At 40.7% G+C, this 24,300-nt stretch overlaps 1 protein-coding gene across 1 annotated transcript; it reads right to left on the bottom strand.

Annotated features, from left to right (window-relative positions):
- Nucleotides 1-279: 279 nt before the first annotated feature.
- LOC310998124 (phosphatidylcholine:ceramide cholinephosphotransferase 1-like) lies at nucleotides 280-22,271 on the bottom strand. The gene is made up of 6 exons (XM_083988048.1): nucleotides 22,117-22,271; nucleotides 6,237-7,121; nucleotides 6,008-6,125; nucleotides 4,872-5,025; nucleotides 3,799-3,965; nucleotides 280-2,807 (listed from the first exon to the last, which is right to left on the bottom strand). Exons 2-6 carry the CDS (start codon nucleotides 6,848-6,850, stop codon nucleotides 2,631-2,633), a joined length of 1,230 nt encoding a protein of 409 aa, XP_083844174.1. The 5' UTR covers nucleotides 6,851-7,121; nucleotides 22,117-22,271; the 3' UTR covers nucleotides 280-2,630.
- Nucleotides 22,272-24,300: the final 2,029 nt, after the last annotated feature.

Below are 24,300 nucleotides of genomic sequence, written 5' to 3'. Positions count from 1 at the left end.
GCAGAACGAATGCAGGAAATAACTATGTCAACATACTTCTTGTAGGTGGAGTGCACGAGTACATACTGGAAGCAAACACACATTTTGGAGGGAGAGATTCGCCCCTCATTGCACTGATCTTATTCCTGCAGCTCAGTGTCTTCATCTGCTGGCTGTTCATGGATCTGCCATGATGTCATGTTTCTGGCCCACCACAATCTGCCACTTGCGATAAAGAAAGACAGCAGTAGTAAATCAAATACATTATAGTAAAACGGTTTATTCAAAAGCGTCCCAAGGAGTCCTTTATCATATCTTACAAACATGTGGTATACGCACAAAGAAAAAAAAAAAAAAAAAAATAGGGTGAGAAGTGTTTACGGAGAAACATACAGAATAAACATCTTTATTTCTTGAGGACAACAAAATATTTCAAATTGATTGGCAAACTAGAAGACAAACATGAGACTCCGACCATCGTCCTTATCGAAGCACTCAAACGTCACAGAGGAGCCATGTTACAACCGTTGCAACAAACATTATTGGAAACTGAAACATGGTCATACGTGACAAACCGACTGTGCTCTTAATAACTAAAACTTCTCTGTCAAGTTGACATGGTTTTGACAATGCTACAGGAAGGAGGGGGGGGCGGGGGGCAGATTTGTTTCAAACATTAATACTACAATAGGCTTTATAAGCTCACAGTAAAAACAATGATGCTTTCTCACCTCCTCCCTTTGACAATGTTGAAATAATCACATGATCATCATTCGTTGTAGTTTGTATAATCTAAAAATCTTAGTGCAGTTTGTCTTTCAACAAACTTTAATTTGAAATCAAAGTTTCACATAATAAACTGAATATTTTTTCCCTATAGATGAACATGTGTAATACCCAGTCTTTACAGTCCATTCATGGTAACAAAAAGAAAAGTGAAAAAGTCAACATGTACGTGATTAGGATCATCAGTGAGGACGCATTTTCACATTCATGGAAATAAATGTTTTGCACACGCATCACCAGCTCTGCACATCATGCTTCAGTTTGTTCCCCACATTTAAGTTCCATGTTGACTATTTTTGCTACTTTTAGAGAAAGGATAATTTTGGCTTTGCATTTGGAATAGAAAAGATACACTCTTTAAACTGAAAAGTAGCAGCTTGATTTAGTACAACACAAACTATACAAAGCACATTACAGTTTCATTACAGTCATGCTCAGAAGTTTGGCCTGAAACTTCTGCTTTTTTTTTTTTTCTTTTTTTTTTTTTTAACAACTCTGACATTCCCTAAACTCAGCACAAGTGTCACTTTGAACATTTTCCTCCATATCTCATCGCTAAAAGGTTACAAAGAGAAGAGTGTAACAAGGATAATTCTGATTTCAAAATAGGACTTAATGTGGGGAACAAGGTTTGGGCTCATTATCTCCTGAGCAAGAGTTGCAGCAATGATGCACAGGACATGTCCAGGTCCCGAACAGCTTGCACCTCGGAGAGATTTCTGATACGACTTCCAATCGGGTAGTGACGTTAAGCAAATAACGTTGGGGTGGAAAACAAAATTAGCAGATGTGGTGACATTGATTGGGCTTTGAACATGGCTGGTGCTGGTTAAAGACTGGTTGGTAACAAAAAAAAAAAAATTGAAATGTTACTTACATAAAAATACAATTAACAGTCATTTTTTTCTGTTAGAACAGCATTTACCAACTAAGCACAAACTGACATCATAAAGCATCAATAAATAAACGGGACATTTCACTCACTGCACTTAGTTTTGGGAAGACCAATCTTCTGGTAAGGCTGGCGTAGTTGTTTTTACATTCATGGGAACAAGACTCTTAACTAAGTACCACCTTGAACCGTGGCATGATCACACCTGCGGCAGCGAGATACAAGACACATAAGTACTTGAACTGTTTTACAATCAAGCTAAGAAAGGCACTGGAGTAATGTTATACCACATTAGATTCTTATGCTCTCAGTTATCCATCTTGAAAAAGGTAAAAATCTAAAAATCTTTTGTTGGACATCATTAGTTTTTTGAAAAATAAAGTTTGACATACTTAGAAAAATTCTTCTTTTTTTTTTTTTGCACCTTTGACTCATTTTAGCAAGGACAGTTTACAAAAAGTAATTTGCTATCAAAACGGGAAAAAAAAATGGCATTATGGCATTTTGGTTATCAAATAAGCATTTGATTGACACTATCTGCACTAAAAACCTCAAAAGAACATGAAGACATTAACTATGGTTTTGTGCTGAGAGGAAGAAAAAGTATTTGAGTCCTTACGGCCAAAAACTTTTTAGAGTTTGTTGAAATGCTTCATAAATCTGCTACAAAGGCAGAAAAACTGTTATGTGGCCCATGAAGAGGAAAAGACATAAAACAAATATAAATTAGTGCCATGAATTGACAATATTACCAGAAGAGAAAGACAACAAAAGAAATATACAGATATAGATACACACAAGGAGAAAAAAAACACATTGGTGGGTCACAGTGCTACCCATTTGGACAGGGATGTGTCTGTTACTAGATGTGAAAGGACAGCGCTACATTAAACAGTGCCATCTTCCATGGGTAAAAAAAAAAAAACAGCACTTATGGAAGTCACGGTCCTCGCCTGCTGTGACATGAGAAGAGTCATTGGATGTCCAGTCTGCTGTACTTTACGCCTCGATTCCACTGCAACACTCGCCATGAAAACGGCAGCTGATAGTTACGGGGGACCGTACCGTTGACATTCTCTTCAAAGTACTGGAACAGTCTGTACCACCACACCCGAGAGAACGGGTTACTCTGTGACGTCTCCTTGAGCGACTGAAATAAAACCAAACACACAAGTGCAATTAGTGCTGTCACTATGAATATTTAATACACATTTTTAACAAATTACTTCAAATCATTCAGGGGCATTTGACTTTGTGTAAAAGATTAAACATGAAAGACTGAAGGAGCAGAAATTACAACCGACACAAACGTCTGTGGACAAGTGGAAATCAGATACTGTGTTGCACTTGAGAAACTACTCATGGCTAAAACAACTAAACAGAAAGATGTTTAATAGGCTAAAATCTCTACATTTAAAATGTGAGGATTCAAGATACCTCATCGGATTAGTTCAAAAATCCACATTACCATTGCCAATATGACCATGAAAGCCTTCCTCACAGATTCGCAACGTTAACCACAACATCAGATGAAAAGATTGATGGCACTCATGTTTGTGTGGTGAATCTGAAGCCACAGCCAACAGCCTGGAAACCAGGGCAAACAGCTAGCCTCGCTCTGTCCAAAAATCTGCCTATCAGCTCCTCCAGAGCTCACTTATTAAAACATCATGTTGCCAAATAAAAACTGAGTAAATGACAGGGGTGTTATGTGTCAGATGTTTTCCAGTTGTTTTTTTTATTAATTTAGGTATATTACCTGCCACATTAAACTATTCCTTTAAAAAAAAACATAGCTTCCTCAGTATAAATATGGGTTATATAACCCTAATAACTGTGATAGTTGTTCAATTTCCATTTTAGTTCATTACATTATGTCATATGGCCCAGTCATGCATACAGCTTCCACTATACACTGTATTCCTAAACTGACAAAAAAAAAACATGTATATACCACTGTATATTTCCTATCTTAACTATTCTGTGTATATACCATACTCTATGTAACTTAAGCACTAAAAAAACAGGCCCCACTTTGCTCGTTACAGCGTGAAAAAAAAAGGACTAGATGCACTGATAAACCCTTATGGCTATTTACATCACTCATTTTTATCATGACTCATGCAGCCTGCTGTACTCACCTGCTGATTGGCCATGGTATGATACCACCAGAAGAGGCGTGTAGTGATAAAGTATGCCACCACCACATCCACAGTGTAGTGGTCGTGGGCCAAAAGGATGCAGAAAATTCCCACCGCACTTAAGGTCCAGCAAAACCAGTGGTACCACCAGAACCGTTTGGGCGAATCTGCCAATCAAACAAACAAAAAAGTTACACCAAAAAGTCAACAGTATTGACCCCAGAAAGGCTGAATTCCCTTAAACAGCTAAAAAAAAGTGGGCCACTGGGGGGAGTGGATGTGAACTAACTGGTGGAAAAACACTATATTTGGCCTCCAATATTGAGATGAGGCTCTGTGTCTCTTTTACAGAGGTAGCTGTTCTCCCTTTTACCACTAGATGTCACTGCTGCATCAATGAGGTCTGTAGGCACGTGTTGGTAAACTCATTGCAGGACCATGTGATTGAGCAAAGGACAACACAACTCCTCACTCAAAGCTTTTTGCATTAGAGATCTGTAATTATCTTTACAACTTAACACAGCAGTTAAAACGCAACAACTTCTGACCCTTGGACTACGTCTACGCACAACTGGGCGTGTAGACCGAAAAGTTAGGTAACAGAAACACAAAAAATGTGACTCTGACGGAGCATTATCTGACCCCATCATGCCAGCAGATGTTCGAGTGAATAGCACAACCTTTACAGTTCATGTCATTCTGTTTCCTGTAAGAATTTGAAGAAGTGCTCTGCAAGTCAAAAAGTGTTCAGTGAGATAAGGATGGAATAGGGAAACTGAGGCGAGTGAACCTCAGACCTCAGTTATGACATGTCACGGTTGTGTGTTTGTGTTATCTAGGAACCTGTTAACTCCTTTACACCACATGATTTAACAACCCTTCCACCATTATTGGTCAGTGCCTCATTCTTTAGACATATCATGTGACTCAGGGAGATGAGAGAGGAGACGTGAACTAGACCATGCCAGAGGGTGCATACAAAAATATTACATCATTATGATAAGGTGAAATTTAAGGTAAGACCCTTACTGGACATTCTTACTACACATTAGTGTAAACACAGTGGAACTTACACTCCTTAATGAAGAGGTACGTTAACGTCAACATGACTGTGTGGCCACTGTACAAATAATCTCCACACATGGTGTGTGAACCTGTGATGGATAGGCCCCCGCCAGCGATCATCTTCATTACTCTCCTCATTTGTGATTCCCAGTCCCCGAGAAGCTGAAATAAAACAGAGCCATAAATTACATTATCTTCAGATTATTAACAAGCCTATCAACTGATGATACAACACCTTCTACGAGAGTATGAAAAAAAATAGGGTGTGGCAGAGAAAAGAGGAACACTGCTGCAACATGAATCAGTCCAAATGAAGGTGTTCCTTTCCTCATAGAGAAAGACAGCTTTAATGTAGTTCTCAAGTTTTCTGGAATCACCTCTAAATGACTTCTCCATTACTTTAAAGAGAAGCTAACACTTCATGTGTATTGTTTAATGTTTCTTTTTTAAGTACAGTACTAAGTTTGATCCTCTCACACATTAAACAATCTCTCTTTTGTAAAGTGTTGCATCATGAGATCAACAGAGATAACAGCTATTCTGATGCGTCACTTCAGAAATTATAAGGTTACAGTGTAAAAAATACAAAGTTACAAGCGAAACTCCTGCGCTCAAAGGTTTTTGTTAAAAGCACAAATACATTATTGTTAAAATGTAGTTGAAGTGAAATACTAATTTTGGTCCCATGAGCTTATTGGCAGGTGACACCCTAAAATGTAGCACCAAGTGTAAATGTGAGTGCCTGCCTACATATAGCCTAATACCACAGAAGGGAGCTGCATCCTTAAACAGGAAGAGGCAAGGCGTACGACATGCTTGACTTCACTAAAAATGTTGGTTTGTTTTAACCCTGACAAATTCTCATTGTCTTACCCTTAACTTTCCCCTGCTCTAACAATTTAAACTAATTTACCTGTAAATGGAATTTGAGTTGCCTGAACTCAAACAGTGAAACAATCGCTAAAAAGGGCCTCGTCCTCATCTCATAATCAGTGGTCAGTGAAGAGAACTCAGAGGCTTTACATTTGCAAAAGGGGTTTCATTTTTGCTCAATTTGTCTATTCAGCACATTTGTTCCAAGAACAATTAATACAGAAACCTCTCATGGTGCTGAGAGAAACCAATGTTACTTATTATACTGTACCTTTGGAGAGCATTTAAAGTGCATCCCAGGAACAGGCAGAGTGGTGATGTACATTGTAATACACCGGTACATATAGAGTGTGCCCACAATGAAAAAGAACCTCCTGCCAACAATTGACCTGGAAAAAAAAGAGACAAAGACAATTTTAGCAACATGACATTTTCATTTAGGTAGAATTCAGATAAGAACCTAAATGTTTGTTTTTCCGTCAGAGCTTTTCTGCGTGTACCTGTGCTTGAGTAGGATCCACTGTATGAGCCACAGTCCCACCAATAACATGCCATTTATCTCACAGATGGAGAAGGCCCACTCTACCCTGTTGAACATGTCGAAGAATTTGTCCGGCAGTGGTGGGGTGTGTTCTTTTGGCGGTACTCTCTCGTGAACCACTGAAATAACAATAGTGGTGGTGACAAAGCACACCACCGCGTAGAAGAACGCGATGCCCGTCTTCCTCCACTCGGTGGGGAAGGAGGCGTGTGCGGCTCCCATGGTAGGAATGGGAATGTGGACCATCTCCATCCTGAAGTCCTTTCGTCCAAGTGTGCCGTTCCTCTGGGGTTTACTCGTCCCGTTAGGTAATCCACCCGCGTGTCCGTTTGCGTGACCGTTTTTGTGCGCCTCCATGTGGTTCTCTATCCGCAGCGTCTCCAGTCGCTCCATCATCTGCTGCCCGCCGTCTGACGACACCAACGAGAGGGGAGGGGTCTGGAAATCCGCCTTGGTGAGCCTGAGCATGGCGGCGCCGTCCGTCTCGCGGAGGACTTCGATGTACTCCGGCATCCCCTCTTTGCTCAGCCAGTCAGAGACGTCCTCTGCCGACCATGCCGCCACCTTCTTCATCTTTGCCGCTGGGCAGTTTAGAGGATTATGAGGGTCCTCAGAGTGGAGAGTTTACTACAAGTTAGGTGGTCTTACGGGGCGGTGGGAAGTCCTCTCCAGGTTTGGCACATGGTGTTTCTTGCACCCAGAGGGACCCCAGCCTCCTCTAGAACTGATGGGAAGAAAGCAGGGGTCGGGGTCACTCGGGGTGAGGTCCAACAGATGTGTCCAGTGTCCTTCAGCCCTCTTCACCTCATTAGCCCCCGGTCCGTCGTCGTACCCTGCTGCACCCCTGTTGAGATAAAAAATAAAAGCACTGTCAACAGTGTTCAGAACAGTCATTTGCATCCACTTCCACTTTCTCCACCCATTGAACAAAAACATGATTCACAGTCCTACTGGTGACTACCAAACTCCAGTGGGTGTAGTACCGGACTGTATTCCCGGCCAGAACAGGAAACCTGTAAATAAACTATGCCTGAATAAGAGTGCAGCATGAGGCACAAGTTGTCCGGGCCACTTTAAACTATTAATGAAAACAAGAGTACTTCAAGTCTTGTTTTACAGACTTTACACATTAAATGAATAATTCATATTATTCTTAAGTGTTTCTAACAGTAATAGCAACATTACAAGGACTCGATCGATCAGCGGGTTTCCCCCCCTTTGATCCTCACTGTGGGGAAACATCAGTGGTAACTTCCTACTAGATTTTATACATAACTACTGGAACTGTCAGCATACACAAGTAGAGTGTGTGGTGGTACTTTTCAGCTACCCGTATGAACTGGTTTCTGGGTTTAAACCACTATCATTATTATTATTATTATTAGATGTAAACAGATCTAAGGTGAGCTTCAGGGAAGAGAGTGCAATAGATGGCGACAGAAGACAGAGCATGTGCTGTGAGACCACGATTAATCACTTGATGAGCAGAACAGACAAAGTCAGACACAGATAAATCTTCATATCCACAATTTGATGGAGTACACTGCCGAGTCAACTGACCATGTGATTTAGGTTGCGCAATCAATTTATGACTCAAGATGAACACAAACAAATATGAAAATCTAGTTGCAACTGTATCTGTAGCTGATAAAAAACAAATGACTAACTCTTAGATTTTGCCATTTTTTGGTTAAAGTAATATTTCAAACATGCTTGAAATCGTCAGAAAGCTGCCAATCAACAATCTGTTGATCAAATTCAACTTTCCCCATTGTGCTTGTTCCTCTTCCAGGCCTCAGGCAACTGCCAAGGGCTTAGCAATAACCATGGGATGAACTCACATCTGCTGCATATCATGCATGTTTACAGACCGCGATGTCAGTGGTAGACACAGGGTGGCCCTGCTTATATTTGGTGGGGGGGGGGGGGTGAGATACAGCTGGAAGCAAGTTCTTATCTACAGCATGGACAGGAGGAAAGGAGGAGGATGGCAGGGAAACAGACTGCAAGGAGGAACTCATAAATCAGAGTGAAGGTCAGCGCTGAGCACCGAGGCAGCCCCACCCCTGTAAAGAGGCAATCAGCCAGAGGCCAGGCCCCCGCACAGCCAGCCCGGCTTGGGCCAATAGCAGCTAAATACACTGGCAGGCCGGCCGAACTGGCAGGACAACACGCTGCACATCAGCTCGTCTCACCTCGGCCTCGCTCACAGGCCCGTTCATTTAGGCCAGCGAGGAAACAGGGCCAGATAAAATGTACTATAAGATGGGTCATCTACAACAACACCTGGCATCAGATTTATTCCTGCTGAGGCCTGGAGAACAATCTGACCCAATAACCCCAGGATTCGAATATAACATACAAACACTAAAGAGGAAGTGTAAAAATAAGCATATGATAGCATGCAAATGGAACAGCGGGAGACCCTCTCGTCTCGCTGCTACGTGACAACCCAGCTGTGTGTCTTCACATGGTGTGAAGAGTGCAAAAGGAGAGTGGGTTTTAACAGAGATAAAGGGTAATAGGAGACAAAGAGCACTTACATCAATCTGTTAACAGTGTGCAGTTGAGACAGATCAAAGATTAGCCGTCTCTGAGTCAGCTGTGTGCCGAGGACCTTTGGTCTATGAATCAGCTTACAGCTTTGCACGCTGAAGAAATAATCTCACTCGACGGAACTGGCAGTGGGAAAACAAAGTAATCCTGAAACCAGTGAACTAACTAACTTCTATCTGAAACCATCTAACTATCTGAATACAAGGAACTCCCCAGAAAATTGAATAAGAGGTGAATCGGTTTCAAGATAACTGTTGCTGGGTTTTCTCATTTTGAGGATTGCATAAGAACATGCAAAAAAAAAAAAAGATAGTGGAAAAAATTGAAAAGGAGTGTGACGCATCTGTACCTGGAGTGCGTAAGTATGCAGTGAGTTGCTGGCTGTATGTTGACCCTACAGGATTATTTAGATTCTGAGGGTGTGGAAAACTCACATTTCTCCCAAGCTAATCTTTGTGTGAGGAGGTTAACCAATACCTGACGACTAAGTGGCAGGCTTTGATTCCTTCTGAAGGAAAACAAAAAACAGATAGAAAATCTGATGAAACGTGACTTTAGGTGGAAAATATTGTTTGAGGTACAACAGGGGACTACAGAAACAGAGGAAGGTCTGGAAATGCCTCAGCCTTGTGATGTTGTGAATTGTGATATGAGATAAAGATGGGAGAAAACAAAGAAGCTCCTCCCTGAACCAAAAAATTGAAAGCCTTTGGATTTTTTCTTTTGCCGAATATCACAACAGCAGAGGAAGACAACACAGAGGACAGGATTGTTACATGCTACGGTGTTGAAGCACAAGGTGTATATTTACTGAGCGGGGAGATCTATTGTCATATGTTTACTTATTGTAGGCCTGCTATGGCTTACTGCACAGACATTGTTCAGTTAGCTGCGGATGTTTAAGATGTTGAGGGAAGTGGCTATTTCTTTTTTCTTTTTGTAACTAAGAAACACAGTGTACACACAACATTACACACAGAATAGAAGTGGGACCCTTGAAGGTTCGCATTGTGACATAAACCAAACTCTTAATATTCATATTGCTATTTGCTACATTCATAAGTCTACAGTGAAGAGACAACTCAGGCAACCAGGTGTCCCACACATCAATGGCCAAATGGAAGCTGAGTCAATTGCTGTTTAAGCATCAGGAGCAATAAGACCATAAAAACTCATCCTAACAGCTATGAGTTTTCCATAAAGCCATTGTTGACCTGTTGTGTCTTTCCTGATCCTGACTAATGTTTCCTTCCCCCTGCTCTTTAGGGTTAGAGTTAGGGCCTGTCCCAATATGCACACGCGATCACACTTACACGCTTGGGCACTTGGCGTATGCGTTCATGGGCTTAGTGTAAGTGTGTCCCATTTCTCCAACGACCAAAAGTGCAGCGCGCTTGATTTGCACTTCACCCACACCTACGCTAAGACCGCATCGGAGCGGTATTTGGCCAAGTATAAATCCCATAATGCACCATCTGGTGAAGTCTGGCCACTTTTGGGAAATGCCACTCAAAAAATTTCAATAAAATGAGTTTGACTTTCTGATTCTCTAGTCATAATTATGACTTTTTAATCTCATATTTTATATTCTTGATCTAATTTTTCAATTTCAGTTGTTAGTTGTCTTTAGGCTATGTTTACTGGTACTTTTACATCTGATCATTTTCACATAATTATGAACTTTCTCTATTGATTATAACGTATGTGAATATTTTTCATCACGCTGTTTAATCCTATGTGTTTTTCTTTCTTTCTTTCTTTCTTTCTTTTTTACACTTACGGAGTTCGGCTTACACATCTGTGATTTGAATCTTGCGCACAGAGACACTTTTGGAGTAGGTCAGACTGTGATCCAGCAGCACTGTTTATCAAAACTGTTGCTGTGCACTGTTTCTTTTGCCATGATGGAGTTCTTTATATGTGAACAGATGAAAATTTTTAAGAAGAGGCTCCCGATAGATTCTGCTTAAATTTGGACATGTCACGTTCTTCACTACAACCCTGGCTGGCGATGCAACAGTTGCTCATGCAGAGCGGTTCAGCTCTGTTGACAAGAAGATGCCGACCTTCAAACATGTAAATAAACTAATCCTCACTATCATGAACATTATATTTACGGTACTGGTTTGGAAAAAGGGTGTTGGAGTTGTACTAGTGTGCACAATGGCACTCAGATGACAGTCTGCACATGTCAAGTATGTCCGGATTGCTTTTAAATATCCCCGCACGCTTGGCCACTTAATACGTGCTTGCACACTTATATGCAATGTACGTTACACCAGCAAAACCTCACCAAAGTGTGTGCGTAACCAAGCGCAAGTGTGGAGAAATGGGACAGGGCCTTAGTGTCACGGTTCTGTTTTGTTTAAAAGAAGGAGCATCAGGAAGAAGATCACGTCTTCCCCTCTTTATTCCAGTCAGCTTTTTTCATCTCCTTCCAGCGTGGCCAGTCTAAACATTTTCCACTGCCAACATTGTGAGACAGGAACCATGTTTTCTCACGTGAATCAGTCTCTTAGTCAGTGTATCATCCAGGTCGTTCCTGTCAGTCAAACAGTGAAGCGGCAGCCTCCTCATCACAAGCTTATTATTCAAGCCTGTTTCGCCACAAATCCTCATGACCAGCAACTAGGGCGCGTCATTCCAAAGACCTTTAGCGTTCTGAGACACAGTTAGAACGGCTCGATGAGCCTGCCTGTTTTAGTACAAAGCTGATTACCCACTGCTCTAGAACTAAAATGACTGGTTGGTTAGACAGAAAAAATATTTCAAGAAAAAATAGTGAAGAAATCGATACAGTCAAGTTCCAGCTTTTCAAAGGGCAGGATTTGCCATTTCTCTTTGGTATTAATGTACTGAATAATACATTGCTCGGAGGCGGGGGCGTAGCAGTGTATAATACAGTAGCTAGCTACTTATGTGAATACTTTTGGGTTTTGAACTTTTGGTCAAACAAAACAAGACATTTGAAAATGTCAGCTGGAGCTCTGCAAAACTCTGATTGGGATTTTTCACTACATTTTATTATACTGACATGATTAACAAATAAACAACAAAAAAGGTGCTTGCTTGTTCCTTTCAAAAGTTAATTATGTATTAGAGGTGTAAATATATCCAATATAAGACGATCTGATGCATATCTCGATACATGGGGTACGATACGATTCAGGAACTATGCATTTTAAAATGGAACGATTCGGTTCGATTCCATTCGGTGGGACTTCCATACGATTCTATGCTGTGCAGTTCATTTTGATAGGGTACGATGCAATCTGATTCATTTTACATATTTCACATATATTACATATGAAGTAAGTAACAAAAGTCAGTACCATAAATGTGGCATTGCTTGCCTTCCACTAGATTTATCAAAGACAAGTATAATTGTAACTTTTGACATGTAAATTCAGAAACATGTCATGCTCATATAACAGTAGTGTAACATATTGCACAAAGAACTTCAGAACTTTACAAAGCGCCACTTACAAATGAAAAACAAACAATATGAGAAATGTTCCAGTCATACATGCCTGTTTTAATACATTTTTGCCACATGTGTGACTCATTGAATATCCTGGTTTGTAAATCATCATGATTACTCAACTTTCGGGTGGGGCTTACCAGGAGCTTCCTTAGTTGAAAAGCAGCTACAGGGGGAGATGATGACAAGGAGCAACCGGAGCTTTCAGCAGCTGCATCAGCATCATCAACCGATTTATAACTTTGTAATCATGCCATTGGCCGGTTCATGCTACATTTAGACAGATTCAGGTGTCTGTGTACCTATACACTCACATCTTTTAAATCAAAACTGATTTTCCAATTCAAATCGGTTATTTGTTACAACCTTAGTATTATTATTAAATGCAACACCGTGGGCTAAATGAAACTCCAATTATGAGAGAAACACTTGCAGAAATATCTTGAAGCAGCTGTGTAAAGATGCAACCTAGTTCAAACACCATTGGTGATTGTTTGGGTTTCGGTGCCTCTCTGTCTCAGCTGGATAGACTTTAATAAAGATTAACAGCCAGCACAAATTTAAGAAGGAATATAACGGCATTACTCCAACAAAAACTAAAACTGAAATTAGTAATAGAGAGCAATACAGCTAAATTAGCTGTGCTCACTGGAAAAAGTGGAAAGGTAAAATCGACTGTGTCATATTCAAGTAAAACATTACCACAACTTTAACTTCTCCCTCATGTGGAAAATCCCGGCCCCCCCTGAAAGTTTGATGGGGCCGTGTTAAAGTCGGGGGTGGGGAGTTGTTTAGCACAAGGCAATAGGTATGACATCACCAGGAAAAGATCCCACCCAAGAGTAACAATACGTCAAGATGACACAAACATAAACACACCATCCTGAGCTCATCTTGAGGCAGCCAACAGTGGGACTGAATGACTCATGGGCAGTGTCTCTGGATGGCGCTCCAGAGAAGTGGAAAGTTCAGATCGGGTCTAGAAACTTCCAATCAGAAGACAGACCAGTGCCACTGCTACTAGACATGCACTTATTAAACATGAATTAATGTTAGTGGCAGGCAACGTGTACACTGAGATTTCTTAGTAGTATTTTTCTCCATAGCAACTGAGTTCATTTCCACTTCTGGGATTTTAAAATGCTGGAGTGAATTTGCTGTACAACTTCACACTTTTAACATCAGGTTAAATAAACTCCCTCTTCTCTTGGATAGCACTGACTTCAGAGGAGAGGAAAGTTATTTCTCTAACCTGTGGCCACTCACCGTCTTTTAGTTTCCACCTTTTTCCTCCATCCTTTTCCCTGCCAGTATCATCAGGAACCAGCACCTATTGACTATAATTTCTCTCCCACTTTATCTCTATTGCTACACATGGTTTCCTGCTGTTCATTTCATTCCATTGTCTTTTTTTTTTTTTTTGGCCCTCAAATATAAACTCCTTGTAAAAAGAAAGGTTTTTGGCTAGTAAGCAAAAGTACAGGTACATGAATATTTCTGGGTCATGGAATTTACTTCACTGCATTTAAAGTTTGTTATGGAGCCAAAACAAGACACGTGATTAAGATATGACTCAACATGCGAGAACGTGATGCATGTCAAGACTCAAATTAGCGGCTTTGGCAGCGTAAAAGCCACCTGCATTGTCCCACAGCCACAGCAAGAGTCCCCCTTCTGTAAAAAGAAAAAAAAAACCCTAAGGCAGTGACATTTACCCAGAGTACAATTTCAATTACATTACCTTTTTTCTGTCTTGCATGTTGTATTTTATCATAATTATGCACTTTAAAAAATGGTAAAGGGACTACCGATGGCCCGAATTCTCCAGTACTTTTTTTTTATTAACCGTTGGTCTTTGCACCGTTACTACGTCAGTTGGAAAATGAAGCCAATTCCTCCCAAATACAGTTGGTCTCCAAGGTAACAGCAACAATCACTGAACACCCAGGTCAGGAAGTCGTCATAATGAGGGCTTTTCAACAGCATGCCTGCGCCTGAGCTCGCAGCTGAAAAAAAAAAAAAAAAGAAAACTACTGTAGCGTTTCCACCACGGAATCCGTGACGAGTTCAGGACAGTTTCATTTCCATTTAAAACCTAGTTGACTCCCTGGCAACTGAAGGAGGCGGCTAGCAGAGCTTTGAGGTAGGACTAGGGGAAAAATTTAATTTTGTGACACTGAATCAAAAGGAATTAGGAGCTTGCAAAGCCTAAAACTTAAAGTTAATTACAAAGATGTAGCACATCAAAAAATTCAAAACAACAAACAGTGATCACAACAGAACAAAAAAAGCCACCAATGCCACAATCAGTCATCGACTGTTTGTTTTAGCAACTGCTTGACAGGATATGATAGTTACCACCATCCACCACAGCAAGCCATTCACACACATTTTCTAAAGTTACAAACCAGTCCAATAAACCATTGCCCCTGTCTAGCAACAGTACTTCCTCTTGTGTTTTGAGAAAACAAAATTGCATAATCCATAAGGGCCGACACACCAGTCTTGTGAATTATTTCAAAAGATAGTTCTCACATTTCACAGCCCATTTACACAAAATGGTCAAATCTTTAACAGAAGATCCAATATAACACAACTTGCAAACAATGTTAAACAAAGCCATCATTCATGTCCTAGAGGTGTTGTCCTTCTTTTTTCTGTCCACATTTTTTAAAAAGGAGTTCATCCCTTATCTTGTGAGACAACCAAACAATGGCTAAACAGCACGCTCTCACCTGTATCCCTTTACACCTGGAACACAAACACCCTTAGGTAGACGCAAGATGCAAGACCAATATTTACACAACGAGGCCAGCCTGGTTAAGGTGAAAGATATTATACCGGCTAGTTAAAAATTAACTGTGCATGTTCTTATTACACACCTGTTCACCTGTATATTGAGTTATGTACTTACACCAACCAAGCATTAAACCAGAGAACATACATTCAAAAAAAGAACTACCGGTAGATTCACAACCTTGTGGTTTTATTTCTCTAACAACAATCCAAGTTTCAGGAATTTCCTCTTCTTTTTTGAATAACAGCGAGTTATGCTTTTGCATAACATTGTTGATGTTTCACTATTTGGTTAAAGCAGAAGTAAGCGATCTGGTCGTTTTGGCTAACTTCTTGTCAGCCGATGGAGTTAGCAGTCCCCGCCCTCGTCCCTACGTCACCACATTCACGCGCATCCCTTGGCTGCACACACAGAGAGGACCGGCCCTTTATGCCGTTCTCTCTCCTCATTGGATAAAGGTTGTAGGATGCAAGGAAAGTTTTCTCCTCGGCTTACAGCAGAGCAGAGTGACTGACAGACCCGTGTTTCAGACCAAACACTCTATATAAGTGATTGCTGTCAGAAGATATAACTATTTAAGACTTATATTAACACAAACATTCCGCTTACTTCAGCTTTAAGATTTAATCCTCTGTTGGAAATGTGTGTCTGGTGAGGTCACGACGAGCTTTACCTTTTACTGTATAATTGTAATCACTTCATCCATAGCCGTTATTTGCATCTTTTTTTTATCTCCACACATTTCTTGCGACCCTGTTGACCATGTGCAACAAAATATCATGCACAAATAATTTAGCTACTTTTCAGAGTGCTGCATGCATGCAAAAGGCGTTTTACAGATTTTGACTTTTCAGAGTCTGTTAAATCTCTTCTTTGGCCCATTTTGTAGGAGATAAAAATCATAATAAGGTCAAAATACTCACATACCTAATAATTCTTAGTAACGAGCAGCACATAGCCCATCTTCATTCATCTATTTGGAAGGGACACACTAAATCATGTGTTAACAGCGTTTGCCTTAAGTAAAATAGAAGATGACGGAAGACTTGGAATATGCATCGTTTTAGCACATAGTTTTGTGCTAAGGACTGTCTGTATGGTGGTGCTCTTCTTGTTGCGTATGCATTCATGTATAATGAAAAAATCAGGGTCAGTGCAGCTGTATATTATGTAGTCCAACTGGACCAGAGTTAATAGCAAGACCAAATCAATATTAAAACCAAATGGTGTCACAGTAAAAGATGGGATAAAATTAGCAGAACAAATATCAGCACTTTCACTTCAGGGGCTCGCTCCTTTTCAACAATAAAAAGCCAGTGCATGGTGTAAAAAGCATGTGGCGTTTTCAGTTGAAGATCCAATAAACCATTCCCTTGCAGCTTGGTGTATTGTTATTATAATGCTGCAGTGTTTCATACAGAGTTAGATTCTATTTGCGGTCAGTTGATTACATATTGTGACTGACGAGTGAACCCAGTCCTGGCGCAGGCAGCAGCTCCCTGCGCTCTGAGGAGCGTCAGATAGTAGGGCTTCAAATGTTGCTTGTTTTCTGTTGTCAGGAAATAGCAACAGAACAACTGATTACTAATCACCTCTGGGAAAAATGATTCAGAGCAATCAATCGATAATATGAGGCATGTTGATAAACCTGCATACAACAAGCAAAATCAGTTACTGAAGAACAGTCCCTGGCTCCCTGCAGACAATACCAAGCTTCTTTGAATAACACTGGATGTAAACCCGTATTACATTTTTTTTTTAAATCTGTCCATTTACAAGAAATGTCTTAACAGTCTTAGAAAAAAGGTCAATAGATCTATAACAACTGACAACAGAAGCTTTAAAATGTGCATTACATAACCTCCGCCTACTACCACTGAGGAACACTGTATCTGTAATTTTATTAGATAAATAAAATGACAGTTGTAGAATAAGAGTGAAAACTCTCGCATTCTCAAAAGGAAGTAAAACAAAAAGGAAATCTTTTGAATTTAGACTGTTGATCACAGCTCCATGACTGACTGCACCTTCTGCACTGTCAAAACTAAACTACATTTAAAAAGTTAGTTCATTTCCATGCAATAACGTGACGTCTTCCTGTAAATTAGTTAAAATAAATCAATTCTATTCTATATGCTTTCACTCTTTCCCTGTGGCTTAATACGACGATCGTCTTACCATTTATCCCCAAATCATTTGAGCTACACCGCTGTCCAAGGCAACAGCAACATTTTCTTCTACTATGTTACAAAACTACTATGCTGATCTGTCATAACATGGTATTAATAACCAGAAACCACAGAGATATTATAATGTCTATAATGCCAAATAAGTCTGCTTCAGAATGTTTTTCCTATAGCACAGCCCTATGGCAACCCAGCCTCTGGTTATTATGTCCAACCAGTGTGATAATTAACAGAGAAAGGTGTTTGGCCAAGGGAAGAGATGAGGCAGAGCGTAAAAAACAACTACTGTACCGGTGCTATCTCCTAATGAGAAAGTCACACGTGGCATAATGAGTCACTGATGAAGATGTCACACCACCCAAACCTCAGAGGACCAACACACAACTTGCCCAGACTCTGTTCAACTGGATGGTGCAGACACATGAGAAATAATAACGACAATAGCCCACAGGGGACTTGTTTTCAGCAGAGAGTAATTAAGGTTCAGCACAGCATCTACCCCCCAACTATATGAACTGCAAATGGTCTGTGTCAACTGACAAGAGAGAGACAGGTTACCAGACTGACATTAACTTTGGGCATAAACATGTAACACCATCTTATTCAGTGGCCATAACCAGAAAATCATGTTTTTTTATCAACAGCCCTTTTGAATGATCACTGAAACCTTATACACTTCATCTTAAACTTGGTTGCAGCATTTCAGGAACTTAAGAGGCCACTATGTTGTATTATTCATATAAACAAACCATCCATTGTAGTCATTTGGGGATGATGTCCAATGATTTGCACTTAGATGTAAGGTACGTTGACACAACTGCAGATAATGTGTAATATTTCAAATGTGCCTTTAAGGTTTTTTCCAGCCTGAGCTATGAACAGACTTGCATTCTTAGACACAAAGCTTAGAGGGGGTTAGACAAGTGGCAACACCCTAAACCACAGAGAAAGTTATCTTTATTGTGCATTATCATGTACAGGAAAGTTTGTTCCCATGTCGCCTGTGGCTGCAATTTCAAAACAAATCGCAGAAATGCTTTTTCAATACAAAAGATGAATATTACACCATTATCGCACACAGAGGTGGTGGAGTTTCAAGTTGCTGTGGAGCCAGAAAGTAAAGGAAAATGTAAAGAATAGGATAGTGTTAATTATCTTTCACATTCATAATTTGTACCTACGTAATTTTGTGAACAACACTCCTTTAAAGGATGTCTGCAAACTGGCCTTCCACTGGTCAAGGTTACACTCTCAACCCACAGCACAGCATCATGTTGCATTCTGCATTGAAAATAGGCCAAAATGTGCAAGAAATTAGGACAGGGGTAAGTTTACAGACTTTAGGCTACTTGGGTTGTCTGCTTTAGAGCCTAGAATGACATACTACACAGCTTCAAATTAAACCACTCTCATTTTCAAACAGAGCAGGTGAGCCAAACACCCAGAGAAACTTCATTTTCGTTCGTATGGGTAGAATGCAGGAAGAAGGCAGGGTTGCTCGAAACAAGTCAGGACAGGGGGGGATACCCAGCTCAGGTGTAAGCAGGCAAGACAATAGCACAAAGAAGAGACTGGCTTTCACACAGGCAGCTTGCACTACTTAAAATTCCTCACCAATTCCCCCACTCCGTCCTCACCCTTATCCACATGCGTTCGGCGTTACACACACACTTGCATGTTGTCTATATAAAACGCACCACATGCAAATTATTTCTGGTCAAACAGTGCCAAACTCACTGAAGCTCTGTGTGGCTCATTCATTTATTCAAACACAGAGCAGCCAAGTGAGATGGCATTAGACTACTAAAACGCTGCCCTTCTGATCCACAAAATTACATTTCATATTGTGTGACATGATTTCTTCGCTGAAATACACAAAATAGACTACATCAAAGTGCTAGTGCCACTAGCCTAGATCTGCTAAAAGCAGTTGTAGGCCACAGGAAACTGGGACATCATGTGATTGGCAGTTAAACTTCATGTGTTTCTAATTATGGAAGAAACAAGATTAAAGCTATTACATATTGTTTCTCTGGAGGCAAAGCCCATGATTGAAATCAAATGATCAATGGCTGGCAGTAACATTACAGTGCCATATGCCAGAACAACAAACAGACCTGGGCCATCAGTTAATAGCATTATGCCCAAGCTGTGGTTTGAGTGCTGGGGATCAAATACACTGGAGAGAAGCAGATACATGCATTTTCAAATGAGTAATCGATTTGAAAAGATCAGAAAAAGCAAAGTCTAATGTATCTACATTTTTTGGGACTGCCCAATTGATCAGCTGCGCCAGTCATTGTCAGCTGATTTTGCTCGGGAAGTGTCGTCCCACCTAACGGCTTGCTCACTGTACCAGCGTGCAACAGGCCACCAAAAACAAAGCACGTCAGCCATGGGGAACTTTTACAAGGTGTGCGAGACTGATAAAATGACCATGTGCATTCATCCTTGGATGTTTTTTTGTTGTTGCTTTTGTAAAGAGTGATTTTACTTAGTTATAAAGAATAGGGTCTTTGGTGAGACAAATGTAAGGCTTGTACTTGGTCCAGTTTTCCAAAATTATAAGATGATGGTTATAATACAGTAGTTGTAATACTTTGTGAGCTTATGTTTTTCATCCGTGTAATACACACTTTCACCCAACCATTGTTAATTGTTGGGTGAAAGTGTGTATTACATAAGTCTGCTCTGCTCAAGCAGTGGAGAACTGATTAGCCTGGTATTTGTGGGGTTTATGGGTATGATCACTTAAAACACTAGCCTATACACTCTCAGTATGATTTAGACAGGCCGACCACATTTAAACTAACCCACAGCATGTGCATTCACCCTTTCTGTACAAATCTAATGTCTCCCCAATCTTGTCCTGTCCTGTTGATGTCTGTTGTTGTTTTTTTTTGCTTATCATACATAATGTCTTAGTGCTCTCCAGTCTAAAGGTCAGATTTTTGCAGAAACTGACAATAACATAGATACTCTGTCTAAATAATCTGCCATATTCAGGACGGCTATGCTGATTTGATTAGTAACATTTATGCCTTGCTCTAGTGTCATTCATTTTACTAATGCATATGGAAATAACCCTCACTGCCACTGGAGCTGCCGGCATTGGAATAAAAAGAAATGTCCACAACTTTTCAGTTGAATACTAGAAAATATATTAAATATCAACCATTTACCAACTCTCTAAACACAATAGTGGCCATAAAGTGCTTTTTTCTGGTCCAGAGGAAGTCGATGACACAGGATCTGTTAAGTCAGTAACTTTTGTTGTCAGCTGAGACAGTTTTCCAAGGCTGAATCATAGCTGCTGTGCCTACAGAAAACTCATTGTTTCCAGTGCCTTGCTTTTCAAATGTACCCGTTAGCTTGTTGATAGTCTGACATGCTTTTTGCTTTCGCAATGAGGTTTTCTCTGCAACTGGGGCTGGATGCAGTGACAACAATACATCCCATTGACTTACTTTAAACATTATGCAGCGCTAACACAGACTGCATTCACACTGTTTACGTCTGTGAAAAGCTGCTTTCTCACCAGCTCCCCCACACACAGACATCTCCCTGTTTATTTATTTCGATCACTGTCTCTGCTTGGGCTTAACCATTTGTCCTGCTGCAGCACCACCGTGGCCTCAGCTCAGTGGATCTTGGGTTAGCTGCCTGACACACACACACAGCATGTCGTTGCTAACAGGGCGTGTGTGTGTGTGTGTGTTTTTCCCCACACACACACACAACTGTTCAAACACATCTGTGATCAAGTTTGCCCCCTCGCTCCCCACAGGGGAGGGGGGAGGGAGGGACGTACGTGTCTGTTAAGACTTTGTGGAAAACAGAGCTAAATCAGGTCACCGAATAAACCGCGGCAGAACAGAGCAGACCCTGAATATGAGGAGGGAGAGAGCAGCTTTAAAAAAAAAAAAAAAAACGACGGGGGTTAATATTTACAGAGGGGAGAGAAAAAAAATCTGTTGAGTATATTTTCGGTATGTAACGTTAGTAGGCAGTGGCACACCTGTGAGACATCTTTACATCCAAACCATGGCTGGCCTGGCTGGCACAGTTGCTAAAAACACACCGCTTCCATTCACATTTAGACCCCGTCCTGCTGCTGCTGCTGCTGCTGCTGCTGCTGCTGTTGTTGCTGTTGCTGCTGCCGCGGTATATAAGTGTGGCTTAAGAGCTTATATCCTGAAAACCTAAAAATAGACAACCAGGCTAGCGTCTTCTTCAGTGTTGAAGCTAGCTAGCTCACTAAAGCTACACAACACAGCACAGCCCCACACTCACACTGGGCTCCTGTGTGTGTGTTGTGTGTCCGTAGCGAGATTTCAGGGGTCTAACCCACAGTTAGCTACATGACTATGGGTTTCAGTGCTGCTGGATGGACCTGTGTGTATAAATATATATGTATCGTATTTAATTATAGCGTCCAGAGTGTCGCTTCTCCGCCCATCACGCTGAGTCGGTGATTAACGATAACGGGAGATGTTTTTGTCGACAACTGATTAAAAAAAATGTTTCAGCAGCACAAGGCCAGTGAGCAGCAAGCAGCGTTATAGTAGTCATAGTTAGCTGACTGTAAATGTGACGTTCAGGAGTGGCCCCCGTCGTCATGTACAAGCTATATAGACGAGGCTTAAACGTGTGCTTACGATACATTTGTTTATCTTAGAGTTTGTGTTAACACGTTAACTAACACATGTGAACTAACAGAGAGAGAGAGAGAAAGAGGGAGAGAAGGGGCTCAGCGGATGGTTGGGTTTTTAGGTTTCGACTGAACAAGATAGATTATTATAGTAACAGAAATGATTACCTTTAGTGTCCGCTGAAATGTTGAAGGACCTCTCCTCGTCTTCTCTGTTAAATGTGGGTGTTTTTTTTTTTTTTCGCCGCAATGTGGCAACAAGGACCGCTCTGTGGTAGCTCCGTCCGGCGTTGGTTGGCGTCGTGGGGTAGGCGTTTTGTGTGACTGACTGGAGGCTGAGTGGAGGAGCGGGAGTTCCCTTCCCTACGCCGTCACCTGTGATGCCTTCACTGACCACACAAATGTCGGACCAAGATTGCGACACAGCAAAACACTACGATTGCTATCTATCAGGGCTACAGAGTAGACTGCACCTAAATGTGGTGGGGATTTTGCCCCTAAAATCTGAGGCGGTGCAAGTACATTTTTTTTTCGTCTACTTGCGCATGTGCATTGTGCAACCAGTGAATTTGGCTTTTTTTTTCTCTCCCCTTTCTTTTCATCTGGAATCTGTCATTACAGGTGGCAGGCCAATGCATGAGGATCATGAATGAAAATTAAATGTGAATGTTTGCTTTGCGGGTCGATTTACGGTGTGCAGTGTGCACCCCTACATTTTCTGCTTGACATCTAAAGTTTTAAGTTTGGCTGGCCTCTGTGCTCCTACTATTGTCCTGACTCCTGGCAATTAAGTAACGAAAGAATACCCAGCAACGCACCTTTTTCAACGATTGAAGCGCAAATTTTCGAGCACGGGAGGGACCCTTGAACGCACCAGCAGTGACAGCAACGCAGAAAATGCAGCGTTGGAGAAGCACAAGCCAAACCCAGCTCACTTATTTGAGGCCATCTGTCGGTGAAGGATTGAGCATGCCAAATATATTCTTTTAAGTACATTTCCTGCATATTTTTCTTGTGAGGGTTTTCTAAAGTTCACGGAGGAAAACAATGGATTTTAGTAGTTGTAAATAACATTTGACAATATACCATTATGAAACTTAGGCTAATTAAGACACAAATATAGGCTACATGATCAACTCATCATGATACAGTACTACTACTAGCTGATAGAGATACATGTAACATGATCCACTAGAACTGCACTTGACATTTCAATGCATACCTGCACTTCTTCTGCTTTTCAGTCACGCAGCCTTTGGCACAACTAATCAGCTTATACTCGCTGGTCAGATAAGATAACTGGTTTGACATATCTTAGATATCCACTGAGCAGATTTTCTTCTGTTTAGGCTGACAGGAATCTACTGTCTCTGTAGATAAGTTTACATCTCGACCAGTCTTAGGTGATATGTGACGCCTGGGATCAACAATGGGTTTGATTAATTTCTTGGGGCGTCTCTCAGTTTACCTTTAAATGGCTTCTTTTCAAGAAGGTAATGCCACAAAGAGCCTGGTATTTAAATGTAATGTAACCAAGGGGCCGCAGAGATATGATCACAGATCACTCATGCCTGCAGCTCCTTTTCCCTGGTCAACTGTCAGAGTTGTCACCTCCCTTTATGGTCTGTTTCAACACAGCACTTCCTGTCTTTTACTTTCACTTGCTGTTTACGAGTTCTTCTTTTGTTTAAGGTTTTTAATTGGCTGTGTACCGGATTCATTTTTTTAAGCCCAGTAGCACCAGCACTGAATGGCCAATAGCGAATTAAAAATTGAGTAGCAAATGATGATACAAAAGTAGTAATTCGTTAAAAACAGAAGCCAGTAGAATTGAATGAAAAACTGGCAAAACAGCCTATATTTATCTGAATGATAACAGTAAAATAAAAAAAATATTCTTGAAACTGAAATATCTTAGATGTCAGTTACATTTGATATGCTGAATAGCTGTGTACCCTGACATACTTATGTGTCACATAAATTATTCTACGTTTTAATTGAGAATCAGTGATTTTTGTGACTGACAGAATTTGATAGAAATTTTGTTACAGGCCTAAATGCTTTTTGTTATGTTTCACATCATCTTGACATTTACAACCCCAAAATGTATGTTAATATACAAGTGCTTTATGATAGCTTATAAGTGTTAAAATCATATTAATACTTTTGCGTTTTAGAGGTTTATACTGTGAATTCAGTATCAAGTGGAAAGTGAAAAAGGGGGCTTTGATACTGAGTATTTGCTTATCTATGACACAATAGTCCAACCAGAAAGATGTTGTCAGAGCAATGGAGTAGACAAACAAAAAGACAAACTTTTCAACAACACAGCCCACATAGCTATAAAACAAC

This window comes from Trachurus trachurus (assembly GCF_905171665.1).
Source record: "Trachurus trachurus genome assembly, chromosome: 15".
Classification (NCBI taxonomy): Eukaryota; Metazoa; Chordata; class Actinopteri; order Carangiformes; family Carangidae; genus Trachurus; species Trachurus trachurus.
Note: the sequence above shows the minus strand (reverse complement) of the source record. Positions and strands in the feature narration are given on the sequence as shown.

What these genes read in the sequence shown, in the direction of transcription:
- LOC310998124 (XM_083988048.1), bottom strand. Translation starts at nt 6,850, where the DNA reads ATGAAGAAGGTGGCGGCATGGTCGGCAGAGGACGTCTCTGACTGGCTG. An exon ending in ACTTTAAATGCTCTCCAAAG is followed by an intron (nt 5,026 to 6,007) that starts GTACAGTATAAT and finishes GTTTTATTTCAG; the next exon opens with CTTCTCGGGGACTGGGAATC. An exon ending in ATACCATGGCCAATCAGCAG is followed by an intron (nt 2,808 to 3,798) that starts GTGAGTACAGCA and finishes GTTTTATTTCAG; the next exon opens with TCGCTCAAGGAGACGTCACA.